Here is a 26,412-nt window from a genome sequence, read left to right on the forward strand (position 1 = left end):
TGCTTGTGATTGAAACACTAGTGATCGATATTCGTGTGCTTGTGATTGAAACACTAGTGATCGATATTCGTGTGCTTGTGATTGAAACACTAGTGATCGATATCCGTGTGCTTGTGATTGAAACACTAGTGATCGATATTCGTGTGCTTGTGATTGAAACACTAGTGATCGATATCCGTGTGCTTGTGATTGAAACACTAGTGATCAATATTCATGTGCTTGTGATTGAAACACTAGTGATTAATATTCATGTGATCATTAGTGTGCACCTACCAGGTATATTTCCAGATTAATTTTATGGTATAGTGGGGATTTCTCCTTTCCCCACAGTGGAGTATCCAGAGAGCTGGTATGTCTAAGTGGTCACTGGGGGGGTGGGGTGCAGCAATGTTGGGAGGCAGGCAGGCTTACCCTTCCCTGCAAAAATTATTTTTCTCTGTGATTTTTTATTTATGAAGGGGTTCTCATTCCAGTGCAGTTGCTCTTTCGAGATCGTATTTCTTTTAGTTGGGTACAAGAATGTCAACGGTCTGTTGTGGAGCTCTTTTTGACTGCTAAATGTTGATACATACATATTCATTTTCTATGTTATTATCCAAAACTTTCTCTGTGTCAGAGGCAGAAGAGATTGCAACACTAGCTCTTTGAATCTCCTGATTCAGAGGCCTTTAATCCATGATGAAAGACCTTAATAGCCTTGCTTCCTTGTGAGCATGATGAATATAAACCTCTTCCCTGGTTGTAACTGGGTCAGAGCTGTGTTGCTCGTTTTGGCAAGAGGCACTAAACCAGTTGTGTAATTATATCACTTTGCTATAAAAGTTTATGTGTTTTGGTTTGACTCTGGTAATAGTTTCCCAATTAATTATTTTGTATAATTTTAAAATATGTTTTTCTGTATACCTGGCAAACTCCCACAGTGGAAATGCCCTGAAGAAGGCAGTATAGAGAGAAGGGGGCAAGAAATGCAATAAATGTCTTGGCTATGTCTGGAACGGATAAAGGGGATCTTAAGTTTGTCTATGTCCTTTCTGCCACTCTGTTGTCATTTCCTACATATCTGTCTCTTGAATTATAGGTTCATCAACAAATACTAGGCTAATTATCACTGGGAGCTTTATAAGCCTAGCTCTGCAGCCCTCAAGGGTGAGAATCAAACCCTGTACCTTCTGCTTGTAAGGTAAATAGGGGCATATCATGAAAAGTGATGGAAAGAGTGTTGAAGGAGGTCTTTACTCCCCCCCCCTCCCCACACATAGCTTTCCTAATACCTGCAAAATATCAGCAACTTTTCATATACTGAATTGTTACAATGAAGGAAAAATATTCAGGATAAAAATCATTTACAAATATCTGTTCTTGTAAAATGAAATCTTATCAGTTTTAATTACTAAGATTTTACCAAGAAAGCAGGCACTTATACTGAGAGTTGCTTTTATACATATATGCTGAGACATTACTCATAATCCGTGATCACCATTTTTCAAATCAAAGCCAAATGCAAGTAAGCAAAATGGATTAATTCAAAGCCAAATATGTTACAGACAATACAAATAATGATGAAAACTATTACAAAGCAGAAATCTGTTTCAGAAACAACAAAACAATGATGAAAATGAAGATTATGTAAAACAGCAATCAGGTTAAGGGTAGACAATGATGGGTTAAACAACGTTATGTACAGGGAAAGATGAATCTGGAAAGTTGCTTTATTCCTGCAGCCACAAGTTCTTTCTCCATTTTTGTTTGCTCACTTTATTTAATTTTTGTTTGCCAGGTAGGTCCAATGAGACAACAGTGTTGTTATTTTCTGTGGGTTGATCTGACAGCACAATTAGTGAAACTGCTCGTGGCCGTAAAGTTTGTATTTGGGGCTATTTGGCTAAAAGCCAATGTTTCCAATTTAACAGGCAATCACCACCATTGTTGTACTGTTGCCTGTCAGGTTTACCAGCTAAACTGAAGTCTTTAAAAATCAGTAGAGTCTTCTGAATTATAAGACTGTTTCATTTACAAATTGATTTCAGATGATAATTATTCAAATTACCAACAGGCAAAGTCATACTCATTAATGCCAATTACACATTCACCACAGGAATGTGGCAATCGAGTTAAATCCCTTTCTATATGACACCTTAGAGTATAATTAATGGAACATTAAGATAAACACAAGGTTGTTTTCTTCAATGCACAGATGAGTATTGAGTAATCACATGCATAAAGCAGGAAAGAAATTACAGCTTCTAGAAATACACGATGGAAGAGGAGTTTGCAATGATTTATAGGTGTTGGGTAATGCAGATTCTGACATCCATACCCAACAATTACAGATGTACATGAATTGAATTCTATCCCATTATGGGTGCTCTGCGATTGACTGAATCATTGCAAAGAGATCTACTATGTCACGCAAGAATTTACCTCCCCCACCAATGACTTCATCTGGACAGGATCGTGCAACTGATTCCATCTTCTATTCTTTTTTTTTTCAGAAGGGAATGCACTGCACAGAGACTTCTAGGATATGCTAACCAAACGCTGCAAAGGCTGATACTCTTTCTAAAGTTTATCTTTGAGACAAACATACTAAATTAGAATAAAGCATAGTCGTATGTGCAGGTGGGGATGAGAGTAATGAGGTAAGATTATTTAAACACATATCATGTACGTAGGATTTAATACATGGTTGCAATTTAACTGTACCACATCTGTACTGTATCCACAATAAAGTTACATGAAACAGACATGTACATGAGTGCCAGATTCAATAAAGCCTACAGTAAGTGTGCATATATGTACACAATATGTATTCAAGAACATCCCTACCACATTTTTCTGCTTTCTAATTACTCAGAAAGATTACAATAAGTGTACATGTAGTCTACACTTTGTGGTAGCCTTTATGAATCCCTGTCAATATTTAAAGCTGCAAGAATATCAGCAGGAAAACTAAAATCAGGAGGAAGAAGGTGTGAGTTGTGCCTGTGTTGTCTGTTCACTCAGAACAGTGTACACTTATTGTAGGGGTTATTGAATCTGGGGACTTTTGTTTGTATGATTACCTGTTTCATGGCAGATGTAAAGTGAAACCAGGAATATCACAAGGAACAATTGAAAACAATAATTTGCCAATTCTGTGTCATATTTTTGCATTTTAGGAAATATGGGAAAATGGCAGCATTGTTAAAAATGTAGTCATATGTTTGGAACTGTTATAAATAAGTATACATAAAATGAAAGATGTGTCTGAAAGTTGCCCTATCAGTGGTAAGATATTAATATGACATATCTGTAGAAAGGAGATACTGTTTCCCATCTTTATGTTCACAAATGGATTACATCAGCTAAGGATGTACTTTTAATAATTTACTTGATAAACTTTCCCTAACAATCTTTTCTTGCATTCAGTGTTGCGTGAAATCTGTAAACACAGCCAATCAAATAACAGTTTTGAGATCACTGCAAACCTACAAGATTCTTCAGGTTTTCTTCTTCTTCTTTCAGCTTTTCCTGGTTAGGGGTTGCCACAGAGGATCATCTGTCCGCTCCTGATTGGCAGTAGAGTTTTACGGTGTCGAGTTGCCAGCCCGGCACCCAACCTTCCACAGAAGGCACACACACACCTAGGGCCAATTTAGAGTGTCTAATCCACCTAGTGCATGTCTTTGGGATGTGGGAGGAAACCGGAGCAACCGGAGGGAACTCACGTGACCACAGGGAGGACATGCAGACTCGGCACAGAAGGCACCCCAGCCAAGAATCGAACCAGAGAACCTCTTGCTGTGAGGTGACAATGCTAACTGCTGCACCACAACAGCACAAGGGAACGTCTTCACAGAAATCCCCATGCAGAATCCCTGTTCTTGCCATTTTTGAGCAATAACTTCAGGCTGCATGACTGGACACAGGGGAACCTGGACAAGATTCAAGCCTCAGTAGAAGGACTCTAGCGATAACCAATGTAGGTTCTAAAGTCTTATCTTTTCTCAAGGTAAATGCTCAGTTAATACCATACTGACTTTTGCTGAAATTAGGGACTCATTGAAGGAATCACAGATAATTTGTTCCCATTTTATCAAATCCTATGTTTGTCCTCAGATTTGATCTCACAAAGAAGTGCAGTTATTTGGAGGTAACTTATCATAACCACAGATGTGAAAATAAGGTCATTACTGCAACAAATTCACAGAAGCACCATACTTACCCTGATGTGGATGTCATTACTGCAACAAATTCATAAAAGCACCATACTTACCCTGATGTGGATGTCATTTTTTTAGCCAGACTTCAAGATCAGAAGGACATCCCCTATGTTAGGTATAAAGTTAACCTCCACACGAAGGGAATCAGCAGAAAACTCAGATATAAAAGAATATAGTATTTACACCATCTTCAGTCCTTTTTTGGAGTAGGGAATCATTAATGAATACGTCTGTAACTCTTAGCCCCCTCCCCCACCTTGTTTCCTTGGCAAGGAGGGCAAAAACCTAAACCTAGTGTCTGAAACATCATTTTTGTTAGTATATCATTTATCTGTGCAACTTGACTCCTGGTTCTGAAACATGTCCAGACTTTAACTGAGGCATTTTTGTAACTCTGCCATAAAGCCTGCCCATACTAAATGGATAGCTACATAAGGACAGGCCTCGATACTCCTCAGCCCTAGGTATGCAAAGACCAGGACTCTGTATATTCTGAAAACTTTGGGGGCAAAAGAAATATAAAAGGAGAAGAAGACAAAGTGTAACTGAACTTTACATAGAAAACCTGAGGTATTGTCTAAGAGTCTGAGAAATGAGATGTGCACACAGGTATCATTCATGTCCAGAATGACCAGGAAGTAGTTCTTAGTAGCAACAAATGGAAGAAGTGCAGGGTGAATATCACAAGCTTCTTTACTGCTGCAAACCTGCTGAGGCTATGCAGATCTAGCATGCCTCTCCAGAATTTTTTTATAATGAAATTGTTGAAGAACAGCAGTAGCCTGACCATGAGCATCTGTAGGTCAGGAATTATCTCAAATAAAATTATTTTTCTTTTGTACAACAATGTTTACTTTACTTCACTCTAAACGGTGTGGAAGATTGTGTTTTGGTACAAGTAGATAACTCTTGGGAAATGGTGGAATGCTGAGGAACAGGGAGAACTTGGCAAATGCTATGTCTACAGTATCCCTTTTCCATGTGCCTAAAGATCAGGTGAAGCCTTTTGTCCTAAAAAAGCCAAAAAGTATGCGGTTTTCTTATCCAAGACATTATGAGGTAGAAGGTGAATTGGACATGGTATCTGGCCACAGTTAGGAGTTCCTATAATGCTGAAAGGAGACCTCTGACCTAATCTCATCTGTTGCTGTTGTTTGAGCTACCTCTTTGTATCTCCAAGATTTCTGCTTTGTTTTTAAATTGTCTTTTTACTTATCTTGTGCAAGTTTGGTTGTTATAACAAGGCCAAAACATAGTGGGGTCATTCCTAGACTATCTAGACAATTTAGAACAGCGTACTGTTTAAAAGACTAAATTGTCTTGCCTTTCTCCTCAAGTCTCTTGAATATTTCTGAGAAGGCAAACTCAGCAATTGCCCCTTCACATCATCTGGCAGGGGTTGTACACTAAGCCACACACATAATGGTCATTAATTCATTTACAGACACCCAGGAATAGTCAGCTTGGGCATTACATACACATTTAAGCATGGATTCCCCACTTTGCCAGTTCCCAGGAAAATTCTTACTACCTTCTTCTTCAAAGAATCATATCCAGTTTTCTTGGCTATATTTTTAGCCTTCCTGAGGATGTCCCCCTGGTACTGGACCACATGTTTCTGGTAACTTATAACTCAGGTGTTCTGGATGACAAGGGTATAGATATTTCTTACCAAGCTCATTGTCGTTAAAAGTGCACAGTCGTGAAATGGGCACCTGTCAATGTGAAAAGGCTTGCATCATGCAATTTACCACCACACACTGTTATTATATCGAGTGTTGTATATTGTCCTCTGATGGTGTAAGGATTTTCACACAGTGGATGGAAACAGAACATTTGAATAAGTTGCAGACACTGATCCCAGATGTCTGATGTATCTCAACATCTCAATCAAACAATGTATAATTATGGAATGTTCAAACGAGCTGAAGTTGTTTAATATTTTTCCAGCCATCACAACCATATTTTAAGCCTCAGTGTGTCATCAGAGGCTGTGTATGTTTGGAATTTCTGAGTACAGCTCAGTGCCTACTGCCAATATCAGAAAAAACTCAGTCATAAAAAAACACACACACATACAGTGTTGCCATGAAAACTTCATTATAAAAATGAGAAGTAATATTTGGAAGCTTCCTACAGGGTAAAGAATTTTACTTACAGAGATGATTAAATATGATTTTCCATGATCTATGGCCAATGTTTCTCCTTAGCTATTCTTTTCTGTTTTTATTTTTCTTTGTTCGTATTATGACTTGACAACATATAAAAATGCACATGTGTATGTCAACTCATTTTCTCAAGCCCCAAAAAGCCATGCTACCTAACGTTTTGTGGCTTTTAGCACACGATATTCTTAGTAAAACATTTCCAGTTTTAACTCAAAATAAACATTTTCTGTTACCAACTTGTGTAACATTAAGCTGGGGACCGAGACGTGCAAATGCAGTGCATATGCACACAATATCAGGTTCATTTTGTAAGCCACATAAATAACACTTAAGAGTGCTTTCATGTGGTAAAAACAGGAAGTAAACAAGGCAAGCCAAATGCTACTACAGGAAGTAGTAATGTGCTGGTGTTACAGAAGACATAGCTCTCTGTAAAAATATTCTGATTACCAGCAGTTGCTTCTACTGTTTATCTTATTTTTAAGTTTTACAAGTAATCTAATTATATACATGAATGCAGCATGTCTTTTGTTTTATTATAACAAAGTTCAACATTTTACGCTCTTAATGATGTACAGGAACACTATTGGTTAACTGAACTGACACTTGACAGACTGTGTATTTAAGTAATACTCAATGTGGTTTTGCTTGTTTCTGAAGAAGTCTCAGATATTTAAAGAGATGACAATGTTTTTTGTCTGGTGATCTTTGTTATCCATTTTGGGGCATTTTTTACACAAGTTAACATGCACTTTTTCCAAATGGACCTCAGCTGATTGTGCTTGGTGTTTTCAAGATCAAGTCATTCATGTCCAGTCAGATATTGATAAAAAAAAAGCAGGAACTGTGCACATACACCCTGGAATTTCTACCTTAACAGGCAATATATGAAGAAATATGGGGCAGTATTCATAGTCGTTGCAGTTAGGTGTAAGGGGAAGTTTCTGCATCCACCTAAGCACAGCTTAGGCATGATTCATAGACACCAGTTTGCTCTTAGACACACTGTTTTTTAGTAGCCTGAAAAACTCGTAGACAAATGAAGATATGATAAGATGCAAACAAGGAGTGTTTGTTAAAAATCTGAGACTATCTTATGCTAATTAGAAGCCCCTTCCACCTTACTGTGATTCAGTCACTTCTGCACCTTTCACTCAAGGGCTAGAAAAATCGCAGCGCTGCCATTTCTATCCATTTTGCAGTTAGTGAAGTTGCATAGGTTTTCTGCTAGCTTACCAATTTTTCATGCTTTACAGCAAAGACAAATCCAATACAGGCAATGTTTGCCACATCTGCAGATTTTCTATAGGTCAGTAATAGAAATTATGCTTTCTGTAAGAGTACCATCGGTCAACATGTGTCAGTGCTGAGGAGAAACTGACAGTTATAATGGAAGAGTTTCACTGTGGAGAAGCAGGTAATGTATTCTCATTGTGACAATTTTTTTCCTTTGGTATTCTCTGCTACGCTTTATTCATATTCCAGAAGGAAATTGTACAGTAGCCTTCTGTTTGAGTAGAGCCCTCCTGTTACAGATGTTGAAAAGTATCATACACAATGCCTGTACACTTCATTTACTGCAATAATGTCAAGCAGTAATTGATTCAAAGCATAAGCTGTCTGTTTTCCCAAACATTCTCATTCTTCTTATGACTGAAGTTGTCTCTCGTTATGCTCCCTTGCTGTTGCATCATGCTGTAATGTTTAATCGACTGTTGTAACAAAACTGACCCCTGATACTCTGCTATGAAAGTCTTAGTAAATGTGGACAATGAAAGGGTCTGAATTAGACTTGCCCTGTGCAGCATTACCTTTGGCTTGTGGTTTTCTAAGTTTTGCTCCCTACTGCCTCTGCTGTGCTGGCCTCTGCTGTGGTAGTAACAGATATGTATGTATGTATGTATGTATGTATGTATGTATGTATATGTATGTATGTATGTATGTATGTATGTATGTATATATGTGCTTACCGTGAGTGTATGTGCTTCTAAGTACAGTAACTTATTTCATTCAGTATTTGAAATCATGTGAAGGGTGGCACAGTGGCACAGCAGATAGCAAGGCCACCTAACAGTGAAAGGTTCCCTAGTTTGATTCTTGGCTGGGGTGCCTTCTGTGTGGAGTATGCATGCCCTCCTTGTGTTTGAGTGGGTTTCGTCTGGGTGCTCCAGTTTCATCCCACATTCTAAAGACATGTAGTAGTAGATGAATTGGACACTTTAAATTGGCCACAGGTGTGAGTGTCCATACAAATGTATGTGTGGAAGAACTACAGCAGTAGGGCTAACCATCTGGCAATGTAAACCTTGGCTTTAGATGATTGTCACTGTTGAAATGACACCCCAACCCACAGGAAAAAAGGGAATGGATTTAAAATCACCTGCCTCTTTACTCATTCAGTTGAAAGCAGTAATCACCCAGACATATGCAGACAGCACAAAAAATGGCACTTTACACATTTCCCAATCATGTCATTCATGTTGTTTTTCTTTTGTCTTTTCCTGGTTAGGGGTCGGCACAGTGGAACTCTTGTCTGCTAATGATTGGCAGTCGATTTTTACAGTGCCCAGGTGCCAGCCCAACGCACAACCTTCAACAAAGGCACACCCATTCACGCATGTCTTTCAAACGCCACTCGACCGTGGGGAGGACATGCAGACTCTACACAGAAGGTGCTCCAGCCGAGAATCAAATGAGAGTACCTCTTGCTGTGAGGTGACAACGCTACCACTGCACCACATTCATAAGTAATTTAAAAGATTACATTGCATGTTTTACCAGTAAAGTATGTATACTGCTCAACAGCTGGCAATGAATTAAAGTGATTCCTGCCTTCTCCAATGCATTTCTCTGTTACTCAAAAATAATTTTAATTCAGTGGTGCTTTACGTGGTCAGCTGGTGCAGAATGCAGGTAAGTGCAACCCAATATTGAGGGCTGAGAAAAACTGATGTAAGCTGGGACTGATTTATGAAAGTATTATGCAAATTAGACTTGGTCACACTGTGATTTATGCTTGTGTGTAATGAGCCCAACATGCATACAGCTTCCTCCGTACATGACTTAACTTAATGGAACCCAACTTAGGACAATTAGAATTTGCAGACGTGCTGTGGGTAATTCTGCACAATGCCATGGTTTGTTGTATTCAGCACTGACTGTTCAGGGTTAGCTGATTTGCATCTGGTCAGAGTGCTGCTGTAGGCCGATAACCCTTGTGCTTCTGTGAATACGGGACTATGAATACCAACCAAGCTTCTCAAGTGATTGTTTTGGAGAATAAATTATATTTAGAAATTTAAGTTCATAATCCCTCAAATGGGAAATAATACACAAGAAGGAGTGAAACATCTATAGACACTAGCAGGCATGAGTTCTCAAAAACACCCTGATCACAAGGCTCCATGAAAAGTACTTGGCTCAAATGTAAACACCATTCAAGAGTATCAAAATCACATGCAAAAAAAAATTTGCAGGGGTCAAGTTTTACTGCACCCCAGTGATGTGAAGGGCTGCATTTTCCACATGGTCTGATGAAGCAACTCTAAGTTGTGAAAGTGCTCACCTCTCTGTTCTCATTTTTGTAATAAAGTTACTGTGTATAGTCTCCAGTGTGTAACTTGGGTGCCTTATTTCATTTCAATTTCTATTTTCCACATCCCACCTACTTTTATGTACCCACTTCATGGTCACACCATCACAGGTAAAGGAGACATTCTCAACATATCGACAATTCATTCTTCTGTTGAAATGCCAGCTGGTGACACATTAGTGATTTCACAAGTATCAATCATTGCTGTTTCGAAAACAGTCTGGCGTTTTCTTTCTCTTTTATGTTTTATTGCAGACTGTTGTATTTTTTCACTGCTGCAATATGATTACTATCACAATAGTATGAAAATCAACAGCTCCAGTTTCAAAATAGTAGTTAAAGTATTAATGATGAGCATAAGAAATAGAGTAAATATGTCAAAATGTATAACTAAGTTGTCACTTCTGTCTGCCTCCATTTTCTTCTGTGCTTTCCAAAGCATTTTAATAATAGTTTTACCCAAGCTGGTTTATAAATAAAGACATCCTGAAAATATACTGTATCTGTCTTTCATGTTTAAACTTTTGGAGTCATTACTTGAAATTAATTTTGAAAAGTCTTGCTTACCACTTTCTGGAGGAAGACCCGCTGAGTAAGAGTTGTGGTTTTTTGGGAAAACAGAATAGCTGCTGGCCTCGTTGAGTGTCTCTGTACAATCACCATCGATTTCTATACTGGGTGGCCTTTTCTAAGAGCAGAGAAATATTCTGTCATCAAAAAGATCAAAGTTGCTAAAAGCAACACATGATATGCATGGTCAAGACATTTTATCAACGCAATGACTACTGTATCTTTAAATTACCTAAAAAGAAAGCAAATGATATGGCTTCAAAAAACTAAGCATGCAAAGATACAAGATGAATTTATGCAAGAAATGTAATTTGGGATAAGACAGAATGGGAAAACTCTTTTAAACAATGAATTCTCTATGCATTAGCTTTTCAAGAAAAATATTTTATAGCATTCCTCTGTGACAGATTTGAAGTATAGTTTCAGAAAATTTGTCATATATGATTTTAGCAGGTCTTTTTACTACAGTTGACTGTCAAAACAATTGCATCTGCATATAAAATATTGAACACTGAAGAATTCCACATGATGCTATGTGACAGTAATTTCCAAAGAGTTGCACCCATATGTCCTAAGAACCTTGTATGTTTCCCTGTATGCTAATAAAACCAAAGCCCTTAGTAGCTGTGACCAGGGGATATCAGCCTTCCAAGAGGTAGTAACATCTTACTACTCAAAGTAAGGCGCTCCTCGTAATAATTTAATTTGTATTTTAGTTATTGGATACTCCTAGTGGAACAACAGCGATTCATTGCTTAAGGGATGAAAAAGAGAGACAAACTGTACACCCTCAGCATGTACATAAAGCCAGGTACTAATTACTGTGGTATATTCCTCCAATAATGTGAGAATGACATCTCAGTAATAATGCAACTGTTGTAACATTTATGCTGGTTATGGATGGGATGTTTAGTTAGATAAATGTCTTTGAATAAGCTAGAGTAGAACAGTGCTAAATGCTTTAATGTTATTATTTATTATCAGTAGTATTTACATTTGTTTATTTCGATACCCTGCTGGGCATAGTCCCTTTCCAGTGGAGGCCTAGGGAGAAAATTTTCCACACAGAGAAAAAATATACAAACTTAAGTTGTATAACTAAACACTGAACAGTCTATAAGGCAATCATAAACAGATGTGAATATTAACCAGTACAATGAACAAAACTAGCTTTATAACTGAATCCATTTGAGTGAAATTCTTATATACCAGCAAGCAGTAGCTGTGAAAATGGTACAACAGGTAGCACACTCACCTTTGGTGCAGAAGGCTGTGGGTTCTATTCCCACACCAGGTAGATTAATTGTGAACACAGCTCTTGAGTGTGCTATCCTATGGACTGCTGTATGTTAAACCGAGGCTCTTACTATTTGACTTGGTGGTAGCTCAAGTGGATGTAAAAGAGCTCATGGCACCTATCAAAAATAGTAGGGAAAGTTCTTCCCCGAGAAGTATAACTACCATTTTGGATCTCCTCTGAAGACAGGCTATTAGCCTAGTGGGACTAAACCTAGTCAACAAAGGATAAATAAATAAATTATAATACAAAAAGAGTGCAGTCACTGCTTTCTCAAAATCCAAACAGGAACTGATATTTATAGCCACTCTCCATGTTTTTCCCTGTTTGAAAACTGTTATAATTTTTGACACATTGGGCACTGCTCACAATGAGTAGTTCCATATCTACTCACTTTGAGATTAATGATTAACCAGAGACACCATTGGCATTTGCTGTAACCTAATATGGCAACAAAGAATTGAGATATGTCAAGGCATTTCACATATGCCAGATCTGGTGAATAACCAAACATTTTCTTAAGCCTAAATGTAACCATACAAGACTAAGCATCCCTGAATGGATGCAGCAGTACAATGTTAACAGGTTTTCCAGAGTCTCTCCCAAAGAATGAATAAACAGGATTTCACCTTTGTTCATTTATGAAGAAAGTTCCAACATGTTCTGTTTAATCTGGTTTACTATCAAAATGTCGCAAAACAACTGCATTCCCGGTAATAAACACAAAAGGAATGTGTAAATGAAAAATAATGTCTGATCACAACATTGATTCTTATACCCAACAACGACAGAGTCGATGTTAATTTCGAACACAAAGAATACAGTGCAAAAATTACATCATGTCTTCGCAGGGGGGCAAGACCCCTGCATCCCCCACACCTTTTGCTAACTATATATTCCAACACTAAGATTGTACTACTGTGCAGAAAGGGATGAATGTCCCAATCTGCACTGTACCGCAATCTCTAAGCCTAAGATCAACTTCATATCAAGCCTAAGATCAACTTCATATCAGCAAAGGCACAGTAGCATTTGCTGATATGAACTACCGACAGTCAGCAACACTGCAATTGACCATCTGCCATCCGATATCCCATTTGCAGAACTTCTGCATTCAGGATTTTGATAGTAAACCATTTAATCTTCACAATGAGTATCACAACTTACTTAAATTAGGCTAGTAAACAACTGCGTCACACACACAGTGCAAACCTACAATACCTGTACAACTGCGACACACAGATAGAACAAACATGCAATGCATGTATTTACTTCTTCTTACCACTGAATGCACTGTATGCCAAAAGATAACATTCAGACTTGCTGGGGATGAGACCTTCAATTAAGAGTTTCATACTACTTCGCTTTATAGTCACCTTAACAAATAATATCTTCCTCCCACTTCTGCACTGTGTACAGCACCTTATGAAAACTTTATAGATTATGATTCTTGGAAGCAGACATAAATGACCACTGCTATCAAGTATCCTACTCTTGGCACACAGAGAAACTTACCTAAAAAAGCCACCTGACCAAAACTGGTCAGTCCTGAAAAACCTAGAAATGAAAATATCTCAAAACCAATGCAAAACGTATATTCATATATATTTTATAATGCAACACTACAAGCCACAGTCCCAAAACATTTCTTTGAGGCCAATTACCAGGATAAACCATTAATAGGAAACTTGTGATTTTTCACTGTGTAAATGTACACAAAAAATTACAGCACATTTTCTAAAATATATTTTCAGATACTGCCCTGGAAAATGGTGTTCTTGAGTAAAGCTGTATTATAAGATTCCAACACAGTTTCAAATTTTTTAGAGGTCACACTTCTCATTTTATAAATAAAGTGTAATGAGATACTATAATGAACTATGATTATTTGAACTGCACACTGCTTTCCAGCACAGTCTTACATCTGAAATGGCTATTCTATTATGGAAGACAACAGTGAAGTACACCATATTACTTATTCTATCACACATGCAATATGGTTTGCACAGAATAAGGTCTGCACAATAAGTATGACGCTATTTTTAGAACTTATAATGTAGTCATTGGGGTATACATACATAGTGCACAAATGTATTCAAGCATTTTGCACACTTTGATTTGTATGCCAAAGCCCACAACTCTAACACATTCAAGAACTGGAAAAGCAGACAACAGTGTACAATTGCTGTCACATGTTCATGAACAGTGCACAAGAACCCCCTCATATACCATAGTGTGGTAGGCTCCCCTCTGTTCCCAATGTGTGACAAAGCTGTTAAGCAAAATGGTGATGCACAGCAGGGAAGTGGTAGGCAACTCCGTAAATTTTATACCTTACCACAGAATTCCATTGGGCATGCAAGTTTGGTTGCAATAGCAGGTTTGCCCGCATCACAGGGCACTCAGCCACTGATAAGGTTAATATATTCTTAGGTTCATAGGTTTATAGGTTACTAGGCATTAGGTCTAGCAGACAATTAAGGAGCCTAACTCAATTCCCCAATTGCTTTATTGCACTGTCTGGTTAGGCGATTTGCTCAATGTCAAACTGTAGGAAAATAGAAACTAAGGGAATCAAACCTTGTGCAACAGCAAGCAGTTTAACAGGTCATAGGTTCAAAGGCGATTACTAGGCTAACTGCCAAACTATGAAAATGTACACACACACACACACACACACACACACTATATATATATATATATATATATATATATATATATATATATATATATATATAAAGTGCTACAGAATCCTGAAAGCCCAAAATCCTGAAAGTTCAAAATCCTGAAAACACGCAGGATACCAACACTTACTATGTTCCAGCACAAGTACATACAGAAACATATTACCCTTCAACTATGTGCAGGGGGGCAAGCCCCCCTGCATTCCCCACAGCCCCCCACACCTCCTGCTACTTAAATATATCACCTCCAACATTGCACTTCACTACACTAAGTGTAATTTTGGAGTTGATATATTTAAGTAGCAGGGATGCTTATATTTGCAGAACAGTAATATAGTTTGTGTTTTATTTGTTTCTGTTGTGCTGGAATCTAGTAAGTGTTTGTATCCTGTGTGTTTTCAGGATTTTGAACTTTCAGGATTTTGGTCTTTCAGGATTCTGTAGCGCTCCTATATATATATATATATATATATATATATATATATATATATATGTGTGTGTGTGTGTGTGTATATGTATATACATATATATATATATATATATATATATATATATATATATATATATATATATATATATGTATAGATATATATATATATATATATATATACATATATACACACACATGTATGTGTGTGTGTGTTAATTAGATAAGCCTACTGAATACAAATAGACATTGGCTGCTGGCTCCACAGTTGTAAGAATGCATACTCAATGGATCAGCAGTTACCCACACTGGGTAGCATTTTGTTTCACTGACTATACAGCATATAAAGATTTTTCTACTTGCATATATAATAATAGAATCTTTCAATGATCAGGTTTTGTGAAATGGCATTCACTAACAGAAAAAGTGAAACATTATTGTATACCAACAAAGACTGAGTTACATCTGGCAGAAAATACAACCACTTTTCTATTTTCGGTGCATTTTTCTGTAAATTTTGAAAAAGTTTAAAACAAAATCGAAATCTCTACAACTGTAAAACTTAAGAAGAAAATACTATGCACGTACACCGACAGGTTTGAACAATGTTTATAGTAATGCGGAGAGACAGTACGTAGTGGGATATTGGTATGGCTGCCCGGAGACTGATTCATTACCCTGCACTTAGCCCCATTTTTCCATGATGCGTCTGTGTTGACTCTGGAGGTGTTTCTTGCAACAATGTAGCATTATTAACCATTCAAGCAAGTCAGACCTGTAAGGTGGAATAGCTATTCCTGATGACAAAGAAGATTTGGGGAGGCCAGCAATGAGGTGTAGCTATAACACAAGCATGTTAGAACCCCTCCCCCCAAAAAAAACAGTCTGCTATATGCAATAACATTTCTGATTTTTTTATGACGTGGTACTGTTGAACAAAGCTGCTACAACATTTATTTTGTCATTAATTGTTTTGCTTTATTCATTGCACTAAAAAGTGAATTAATCCATCAATAGGCCTGGATAATTTAGTCTAAACATGTTTTTCAGCATTTAGTTAAAAACTGTTAGTCTGCTTCCTGTGCCAAGGGTGTAGGGATTGAATCTTTCCACCTTCATTTGCCTACTGTGTGATATTCAGCAAGTCACTTAACTTTCCCAAATTGCTCCAAAGCACTCTCTGGTTATTTTGGCCAGGCAAGTCTATATCACGAAATCGAACTTCCAAAATGTCGAACACCATAAGCTCAAACTTGAAAGATCGAATTCGGACATCGAACCTTCAAAACAGTGAATTTTTTCCCAGGGGAAAAAAATTGCTGTTCCGAAAAACACACACATAACACAATCACGCCAAACACCTTCAAAACCTACACTAAACCTAACATGCACCACTATCTATGCACTGTCTTTAATCCAGCCCTAACCCTAAAGTCCGTCACTACCGCATACTTACCTGACCTGCGCCCTAACCCTAAAGTCTGTCACTGCCACACACTTACCTGTCCCGCGCCCTAACCCTAAAGTTCGTCACTATTGCACACTTACCTAACCCGTGCCCTAACCCTAAAGTCCGTCACTACCCATTCGTACACTTAACTTGAGCCAGTCCGAAAATGCTGAAGCTGCAGAAACGGGCAACCAAATTCTTTTCCTGGGAAAGAATTCAGGTTTCTGGGGCTTCGACATTTTTACCCTTCGAACTACCAAGTTCGGCCTTCCGGTATTCGGCGTGCTCAATGTTTGATTTTGCGATAGGAACCCAGGCCAGGCACCTTAATGGTATCCAGGACTGTATAGCTAGTAACTATGAACCTTTTGGCATCATTTGTCAGCCATCCCCCATTGCATAACCGATCTTCTTCAGTAAATGTTACGGCAGTATCATCAGTACACTATATTATTTTTTTTTATGTAACATAAGCCATTTATTCTTCAATGGCAGCAGGCACTGCATTAGTAGATGAAGAACTGAAATGCAAAGTTGTTTGCAAGCAGCAACCTTTGAATTAGTAATAATTCTCTTTAATGTGGAATTTATTCAGATAACTTTTATTTCTGCAGAGATTATAATGTCAGCAGTTTGAGTAGCTTTTTAATGCTGAAATGATCCAAAATGGGTACTTTTGTCAATAATTGGTTCAGATATTTTGTTTCACTGCTTACTAGAAAAAAACGTTCAAAACTACAAATTTAAAGCACTCTAACAAATGTTGTCCACCTCTCAGCAAGAGGTTCTCTTGTTCGATTCTCGGCTTGGCTTGGGAGTGCCTTCTGTGTGGAGCCTGCATGTCCTCCCCGTGGTTGGGTAGCATTCGAAAGACATGTGTGTGTAAATGGGTGTGCCTTCATTGAAGGTTGGGCATCGAGCTGGCACCTCGATGTTTCGTAAAAATCTACTGCCAATCATTAGCGGACCCAAGTTCTGCTGTGGTGACCCCTTACCGAGAAAAGCCGAAAGAACAACAACAACTAACAAATGTTGTCCTGTTAAACAAGGAATATAATTTAATGCAATCAGGAAGGTGAATCAAAGAGCAAATGCATTTATGCACATTCTAAAAATGTATGTAGGGGGCCATGAGTTTCAAGGGCAGAGAAGTTTACTGTTACTCATGCTATGTCAGTTTTCATTGCAAGACTGTTTTGTTTAGCAAATAGCCAAATTTGTTTGTACTATAAAAGTTTTAAATGAAATCCAAATCTCTGTGATAACTGTAAAAGTAAAGAAGGTAGCATGCACATGGACAGGACTGAACAGTGATTTTGGTAACTGGGGACAGTCAGCAAAGTAATGGAATCCTGGAATGGTTGTGGGGACATCCTGGTCCATTACCCTGCCTAGGGCCCCATTTGACAATGACCCAGCTTTGCTAGTGGTACCAATAATTTAAAGACAGAGGACTCACATTTTACATCTCCCTTTTTCAGAACAAAAATAAATGACCTTGTGTGGTAGAAATTTGCAAAAGAATTGATTAAAGTCTACAGATTTTACATCATCTTTTTGATAATGTGTTGTATTATTCCATCATATTGCCACTCTCTAATTTTTAAAGATGTGTTTCTATGTAGTATACACACATTCTTACCAGGAGCAGGAGGACTTAAGGAATATTTCATTTTCAAATTATATGCTAATTAGTTGTCCAAATTTTTGGCTGGGTATACTCACTTTTCATTCAAATCGGTACTAATAAAAATAAAAATATATGAAGTATGGTTAATGCAGCACATTTACCCATGCATTTATCCTAATTTCAATGTCTGTAGGTTGAGAGGTATGCCTAGAATTCAGCTCCCACCTTATCAGAATATGGTAAAAATGCTTGCATGACTGCTACAGTTCTAATCATTTATTTTATTTTATTTATTTATTTATTTTACATTTGTTTACCAGGAAAGTCCGATTTTTCAGTGGAGGCCTGGGGAGAAAAGCTCCACATGTAATGAACAGTATACAATATAACTTTTAAACATTTAAACATTTACACAGTGAGGCCTGGGGAGACAAGCTCTACATGTAATTAACAGTATACAATATAACTTTTAAACATTTAAACATTTACACAGTGAGGCCTGGGGAGAAGAGCTCTACATGTAATAAACAGTATACAATATAACTTTTAAACATTTAAACATTTACACAATGAGAAAAGCAAACTGTTTACATATTGATTGTATACTAATGATCAGCTTCACAATATAACATTTGATTTTTAAAATTAGAATTGGTTAAAATTAGAGATACTAGTTTGAAGGGATAGCAAGACATGTAAGCATATGTTACTTGATAGAAGTAAAGATGTACTTAGGCACATAGTTTACATGTACACGGTCCTTTACTTGTTTGTTATTAGGGTCAGAGTTTATCATCTACGCATAACTAATTTGGTGTTGTTAGTAAAAGTACATAAGAGGTAATTAAAATGTTCAAAGGAAGATGGTTTAGCACTGTGTAGAGCAAGGGCAAAGCCACTTGTTATGTGAGTTCTTAGTAAACTTTTAAACTGAGGTAGGGATGAGGCAGATGAAACTTCATACGGAAGTGAATTCTAGCATTTACCTATGTAATTAGAGAATATGGATTCTCCAGCTAAGTTTTTCACAGAATTGATTTTAATGCGTGGTTTGTTGGTGGAATGTAAAGTTCTAGCAGTGGAGTGTGGTAGCAGTATATTTTGTAAAATAGCTATTTTCTCGCTTTGATAGAATATTATGTGGGCCATGGTTAGCTGATTATAGAGCAGAAGTTGATGGAGGTCCAGTCAATTGACCATTTTAAGTGCAATATAGTGGTGAGATCTATACGAGGAATTCGTGGCATTTCTACCAATTTTATTGTAACGGGTTTCTAGTTTTACCAATTCAGTTTTTCTAAGGTTTGTGAGTATGGGGGATGCATATAACAGTGTAGAAATCAAATGAGATTAGGCAATTTTGGCTTTAGTATTGTTTGTGAAGTAGTTTTTCTTGTTATACAATGTCCCAAGATTTTTGTTTACTTTTTTATTGTTTGGGATATGTGGACATCAATTTTCATGTTGCAGTCTATTTTTACTACTAGCAGTTTGGTGTGAGGAGAGGGTGGAATGCTTGTATTGTCTAAAGAAGTACTGTTAAATGAGCTTGTGGCTACACTTGACTTAGTGGGACGGAATATTATTAGTTTGTTTTTTTGAGGTTTCAGAATTAATTGAGAGTTTGTGAGCCATTTTTCTACTACAATGAAGGATTGTATTGTTAGCTTCTCAAGCTCCTCAATATTAGTAGCGGCACAGATTACAGTAGAGTCCTCTGCATACTGAATGAGTGATGCATGCGGGGTTGAGGTGTGTAGATTATTGGTGTATATTGAGAACAGTAGAGGTCCTAAGATTGAGTCTTGTGGGACACCTAGTATAACAGGGAGAAGAGGTGATAATGTTTGCTGCCAGCGTACAGCTTGCTGGCACCTGGTTAGATAGTCCTACAACCAGGCAAGGGCAGACTGGCACATGTTAAGGTTAGAGAGAGCATTTAGAAGCTTATTTTGTTAGACCTTATCAAAGGCTTTTGATAGGTCTAAGAAGATAGAGGAAACGTACGTAGTTGCTATTGTTTCCATGGACGTTGATAGTGTTAGTAAAAGTCATTAATGCAGTGGTTGTACTGTGATATGGTCGGAAACCATACTGTCAGCTAGTATTTTCTTATTATGTCAGCAGTCAGTGATTTGTTTGTGAACAACTCTTTTTAAGATCTTAGCAAGTGGAAATAAGATTGCTATTTGGTGATAGTTAGAGAGATCAGTTGATGGGCCTCCTTTATGAAGTGGTAAGATATGTGAGGTTTTCCATATGATGGGAACTTGGTGTTCTGCTAAGGATCTGTTAATAAGAATGGATATTGGATAGGCAGTACCTAAAGCGGTTAGCTTTAGGAAGTCCAATGGTAAGTTGTCTGCAGCTAGAGTGGTTGGATTTAGTTTCATAAAGAGTTTTTTGATTGTTCCTGTTGATACTGGTTGTAGAGAAAAAATGGTTTTGTTTTTGTCCAGTAGTTGGTATAGATAGTAAAAGGGTTTTGGTTTTGTTTCTTGGACAATGATAAGGTAGTCTCAGTGAAATATTCACTGAATTGGGTAACAACAGCATCTATATTATTGGTTGTAGTGTGTGTGTGTGTGTGGGGGGGGGGGGGTTTGCTAAGTTTACCTGGTTGGAGTATGTTGTTTATTGCTGTCCAGAATTTCTGAGGATTGTTGCAGTATGTAGTTTGGGATTTAGAGTAGTAATTTATTTTATCCTGTTTAATATATTTCTTTGATTGATTTCAGAGTTCACAGTAGATTTGTAGTACTGATTGAGACTTACTTATGTGCCAGTTTTTCCAAGCTTTGTCTCTTGATTTTAATAAGGATTTGGTTTCCTTAGTTAGCCATGGTGCAAAGTTTGATTTTAACTCTCATAGTCCTGGTAGGGGTGTGGGTGTTTATGACAGACAGGAAGGTTTTATTGAAGTAGTGTACAGCTTCCTCTAGTGGGAGTTGGGTAACTGGTGACCAGTTACAGTGTTTAAGGTTATATATGAGGTCACTGAGATTGGAGTGTTTTTTATTCCTTATTTGTTGGCAAATAATTTGTTTTGTTGGGTTAATATTTTGTCTGAGTAGATAGGTTGGGAGATGGTCACTAAGGCTGTCTGGGAGACAACCAGCATGATATGAGAGGTTTGGCCTATTTATTAATATCCAGTCAATGCCTGAATGCTTGGTGGATGGTTTATTAGTCCTAGGGGGTTGTTGTATGAGCTGGGTGAAGCCTTGAAGACTGATGTAGTTTTTAGAAGTTTGGGAATTATAATCAGACCAATCTATATTAAAGTCACCCATAATTATAGTTTCTTGAGGGAATTTTTCTGATAATCAGTATATGTGTTCTAGTGTCTGAATGTTATCTCCTGGTGGGATATAGATACCTACAATGTGTATATGTTTCTTGGGGTTATTGATCAGTTTAGTGAGTAGTAGTTAAGCTTTATCAAAATTCAGTGTTTTTGCGTCTAATATTTCTAAGCTAAGTTGGGTTTTAAAAAGAAGAACTACTCCACCTCCTCTTTTACCTAACCTATCCCATTGAATGTTACTGTATCCTGGTGGTAGTATTTCATTGTTTGAGGTATCAGGTTTTAACCATGTTTCTGTGATAAGTACAATGTCTGGAGAGTATAGTGCAAGGTTAGCATGCAGTTCATGTATTTTGTTAATGCTTCTTATATTAATATTTAATAGTAGGATGTCAGTTTTGCTTATTGGGAGCATGGTTGTTGATTGAGAGAGGTTGCTGTTATGTGCAGTTGAACTGGTCAGAATATGGTTGTTGATTGAGAGAGGTTGCTGTTATGTGCAGTTGAACTGGTCAGAATATAGGATGGACCTGTGTTAGGGTGTATGTCACCACTACAGCCTAGATTGAATGTAATTTTAGCTATTTTATTAAAGAATTTCACTATGTGTTTATTGTAGGTTTCTGAGATGGCTGGCAAGTTTGGATGGGGGAAAAGGATATAATGTATGTGCTGAAAAGTTATGTTTATTAAAGAGCAGGACATAAAATGCTTGCAGCTTTTGACCTTTCATGGTAGATGTGAGAGGCAGAGTGAAATGGGATAGGTTTTGGTAGGTTGGTGTGATACAAAGTGCTATGTGTACTTGTAGCTAGAAGTATAAGAAGGCTAGTGAGTAGGCAGAGTTGTTGCCTATTATGTATTGAGGATTGGTAGAGGGTTGTTGGTTTTGTTTGTTTAATTTTATTGGGCATGTTAGTGTGGTTTAGTAGTGAACTTAGTATAGTTTGCTTTTAGTTTAAGGTGTGATATATGAGTAGTGTGATCGGCTGTTCAAGCTATTTAGGTAGTTTAGTATGATTTGCTAGGGTAAGTAGAGGGACTGGCTAGTGTATGAGGTCAATTATTGTGATTTGCTGGATCCAGCAGAAAGAGTGGTTAGAGAAGTATAAGTTTGAGGAGAATGGGGGTGGGTGGGAATGGGGGTAGGGTAGAGGAGCTGAATGAGCCCAAGCATAGTGAGTGTGAGCTGAGGGGTTTGGTCCAGAAATGACACAGTGTGCAAGTTTCAAGAAAAAAAAATCTATTACCAGGTAAGTGTAGAAAAAACAAAGTGTTTTCTACACCTGGCACTTTGTCTCCAGATACAGGGTGTTGAATTTAGGAAATACTTCAATTTTAGGGGCAAAGCTACTGAGGTAAAATTAGACTTTGAGTTGGTACAGTTTATGACTATGGACAGTAATAAAATGGGATGGGGATGGGAGCAACTTAGGAACCATGGTTCTCAGCCCTGGTGATGTACAGACTATATAGGACAGTAGTAAATATTATTGGAGGGAAATTACACATACAAGCTTTTATCTCTGCTGCTGAGGGTCCACTATGTGTTTCAACTGTATGTGCAGTTCACTTGCTTCGCACTCTCTGACGTCAAGTGTAGTGATTTGTAGGTAAGGCAGAAGATTTATTGAGGTTAGGTACCGAAAGCAGGGAAATAAAGAGAGTTTGGAGGGAGATGAGAGGGGTTAGTTGGAGATTAAGGATAATTATGGATATCAATGGAGAGAACAACTGACCAAATTACATTAGCAAAATGTTAAACCACTGTATTACACTATAGCAGGCATCTGTAAACATGAGTAACACCCTATAAGCCTGTACATGCAGTCACAAATCATATATAACCTGTTATTTTCACCCAGGCATGGTTCAAAATCAATACAAAAATTGATCGCATGAACTTTCCTTTCTTTTAGACAACAAGCTAGCTGTTTGACTTGGGAATTTCAGCTATCTATACAAAGAATAAAATAATATGGCTTACAATATTAATTTTGAGAGTGAATTTTTGAAAGTGGTCAGATTCAAATGTTTCTTTCAAAGTACCTTTTCCCTATATGTGCTAATAATATGTTTGGCTTACCTTTTCCCTATATGTGCTAATAATATGTTTGGCCTGGCACAAATAGTGATGATATGGGCTAGTGCCACCATAGCTAGCTGGAGTATTGTAAAGAATGATATGCTTTGAATAGCAAACTGATGTGTACAAGATGCTTGTATTAACAAATGTATTGGAACTGTATGGCATTCGAACATCAAACTGATTTGCACAGATGCTTATGTTACAAATGTATGAGAACTGTATGGCATTTAAAAATCAAAATGTGTTTGCAAAGTTGCTAATGTCAAAAATGTATCATAGTGAGTTTTAAGAGCAGAGATTAACCAGCTAGGTTAATTTAAGAAAAAATAAGGGAAATGTAAATAAGCTGTTAAACCATTAAAATGGCACCCCACTGTGCTGAATGAAATTGGAGTCAGTAGGTCTCGGGGATGGCCATTGTTTAATAGCCTCTGTAAAGAAGAGAGGATGGACTGTAATTGTTTCCTGGCTCCAGGGCACTGTCATACACATTTAGATTTGTATTGTAGCCATCTATGCTAAATTCTTGTCTCAGCTTCAAAGGGGAATAGCGTGAGAACCTATAGTCAGGTGACCAGATGAGGTCATTCTGACAGCCACCTTGGAAATTTTAGATATTACAGGGAGTAATCCCTGAGCATTGAGTATTCTGTCTTGGGCATCTGCCTTGCTCTATTAAGTAAGTATGGAATAGTAATGCTTCTAGATTCAGTCAGGAAAATATAGTGAAGCTTAGTTTTGATATTGTTTTTCTTTACTTGTTTGAGTCTGTCCATCAATGCTGTTTTCAGTATTTCATGTGATTTGAACTCTGCGGTATACTGTAAATGTATATTTATCATTTTCATGTTCTTTTATTATTTATTATTAAAAATATTTAACATTTTCATTGTGGCTGTTTTTTGTAGAAAGTATTTAACCTTTGAGAGTGCTTATATTTATTTCATGATGCTGTGTGGGCCACTTCTGAAGGCCTAGTTGTATAAGGACAGCTACTACCATTTGTATTATTATTAATACACAGTATAATTGGGCATCCGTTGTTAAGGGCCTTAAGAGTAGCTGAGTCTGGAGTGTCTGGTGGCAGTTATAACTACCTTATACTCTGGGTAGAAGGCAGCAGGTAAATCTATGCCATCCTTTCCCAGGTGTGTGTGTGTGTGTGTGTGTGTGTGTGTGTGTGTGTGTGTGTGTGTGTGAAAAATCAAATTTCACAGTGTGTGTGTATGTATGTGTGTGTGTGTGTGTGTGTGTGTGTGTGTGTGTGTGTGTGTGTGTGTGTGTGTGTCAGCTACTTGGAACAGGGATATGAGGCACTGGTCACACAGAGGGTACTGGAGGACTTGGCTTGGACACTTTACTGCGGACCTAAAACTACAACTGTACCAGTGAGGAGTCTTTTTGGGGCCCTGGAGGGAGACAGAAAGAAATCCAGACCCCAGGCTGACTGCATTCCCTGTGTGCTCTTAAGGGAAATTGTAGTTGGTGCAGAGTGCTGCATCTGGAAATACTGTATCTATTGCTCTCAAAGTGAACAGTCTCCCACCAGAGTCAGTGGTGAGGATTGAGGATCCTTGATCACTGGCCCATTGTGGGTGGGGACATCACAATGATAAACATCTTTTCTTTAGTAATTTATATTCTTTCACTTTAATTGACTGACAATTCTGACCATGTTCTAAATGGTACTTTGACCATGTTGACATAAAGTTTACCATTTCTAATGACAAACCAATATGACCTGAGGTCTATGTCTATGATTATAAGAAAATAAATATCGATAACCAGAGAGAAAAAGTACAGTTTTGTACCTACCATAAATGTAGATGTCCGAACTGGATAGCATCTGCAGTCATAACAACTGGGTTGTCCTGTCGTCAGGCAGCCCTTCAGTCGGCCGGATTCCAAAGTCCGGGTCTGGCTTCGGCTGATGTCGCACTTCACCCGACGTCATCTCTGTTGGTCTTCGGGTATAAAGGCATCAGCCGACGCCATTTTCCTCAGTGTTTCTTGCCCCAGATGCCAGTAGCCCTCTTGGAGGCTAAAATTTGGATAGATGCCAATGTTTCCAAAAAGATAGAGGTAAACACAAAAATAAGCATGTATGTACATATATACAAACAAATACACCATAAAAGACTCCCCCCCACAGCCAGCTATTAGGAGGGTAAAATACCCTAGGAGTACCACAGAGGGGAAGGAGGGAGGGTAATCCTGACTGCAGATGCTATCCAGTTCGGACATCTACATTTATGGTAGGTACAAAACTGTACTATGTCCTTCATGGATGCATCTGCAGTCATAACAACTGGGTAGAATACCATAGCCAACTAGGGGAGGAGGATAAAACTAGATTATGGTGTGTTTAGGATCCCTTGCAGTACAGCAGTGGCAAACCCTGCTCGGGATCTGGAATATAGAGGTAAGTTATAATGCTTGGCAAATGTATGCACGGAGGTCCAAGTAGCCGCCTCAATAATGTCTTTGGTTGCCACTCCTCGTAAGAAGGCTGTGGTAGTGGCTGTTTCCCTTGTAGAATGAGGTCTTATGTTCTGTGGAATTGGTTTTCCATGGAAGGAGTAACAGAATCGTATGCAATTTCCTATCCATTTGGAGATTGTCTGTTTGGAAATAGCTTTTCCTTCCCTTCCTGTTGCATAGGCTACAAAAAGTTGGTCAGTCTTTCTGCTATTTTTTGTTCTGTCCAAGTAGTAGCGTAGCTGTCTATGTACATCCAAGGTATGCAGTATTCTTTCCCCTCTGTTTTGTGGGTTGGGAAAGAAGGTAGGTAGGTGGATTGCCTGGTTTAAAGACACTCTGGATACCACCTTAGGCATAAATGTAGGATTAGTCCTCATGGACACTCTATCTTGGTGGAAGATCAGGAAGGGTTGCACTGCCATTAAGGCCTGTAGCTCTGAAACCCTCCTTGCTGAAGTAATTGCCAGTAGGAAAGCAGTTTTCCATGACAGGTGTTGTAGGTCTGCCATTGCTGC

The 26,412-nt window shown here is 37.9% G+C and overlaps 1 protein-coding gene across 1 annotated transcript in view; it reads right to left on the reverse strand.

Annotated features, from left to right (window-relative positions):
* The window catches only part of LOC122817140 (interferon regulatory factor 4-like), a 444,053-nt gene that overhangs the window by 146,637 nt on the left and 271,004 nt on the right, over positions 1–26,412 (reverse strand). The window contains exon 5 of the mRNA XM_044090337.1: positions 10,530–10,650. Coding sequence (XP_043946272.1) covers positions 10,530–10,650 — 121 coding nt within the window. The remainder of the gene's footprint in view (positions 1–10,529; positions 10,651–26,412) is intronic.

Source organism: Protopterus annectens, chromosome 12.part0 (genome assembly GCF_019279795.1).
Source record: "Protopterus annectens isolate FY-2018-M chromosome 12.part0, PAN1.0, whole genome shotgun sequence".
NCBI classification, from domain to species: domain Eukaryota; kingdom Metazoa; phylum Chordata; order Ceratodontiformes; family Protopteridae; genus Protopterus; species Protopterus annectens.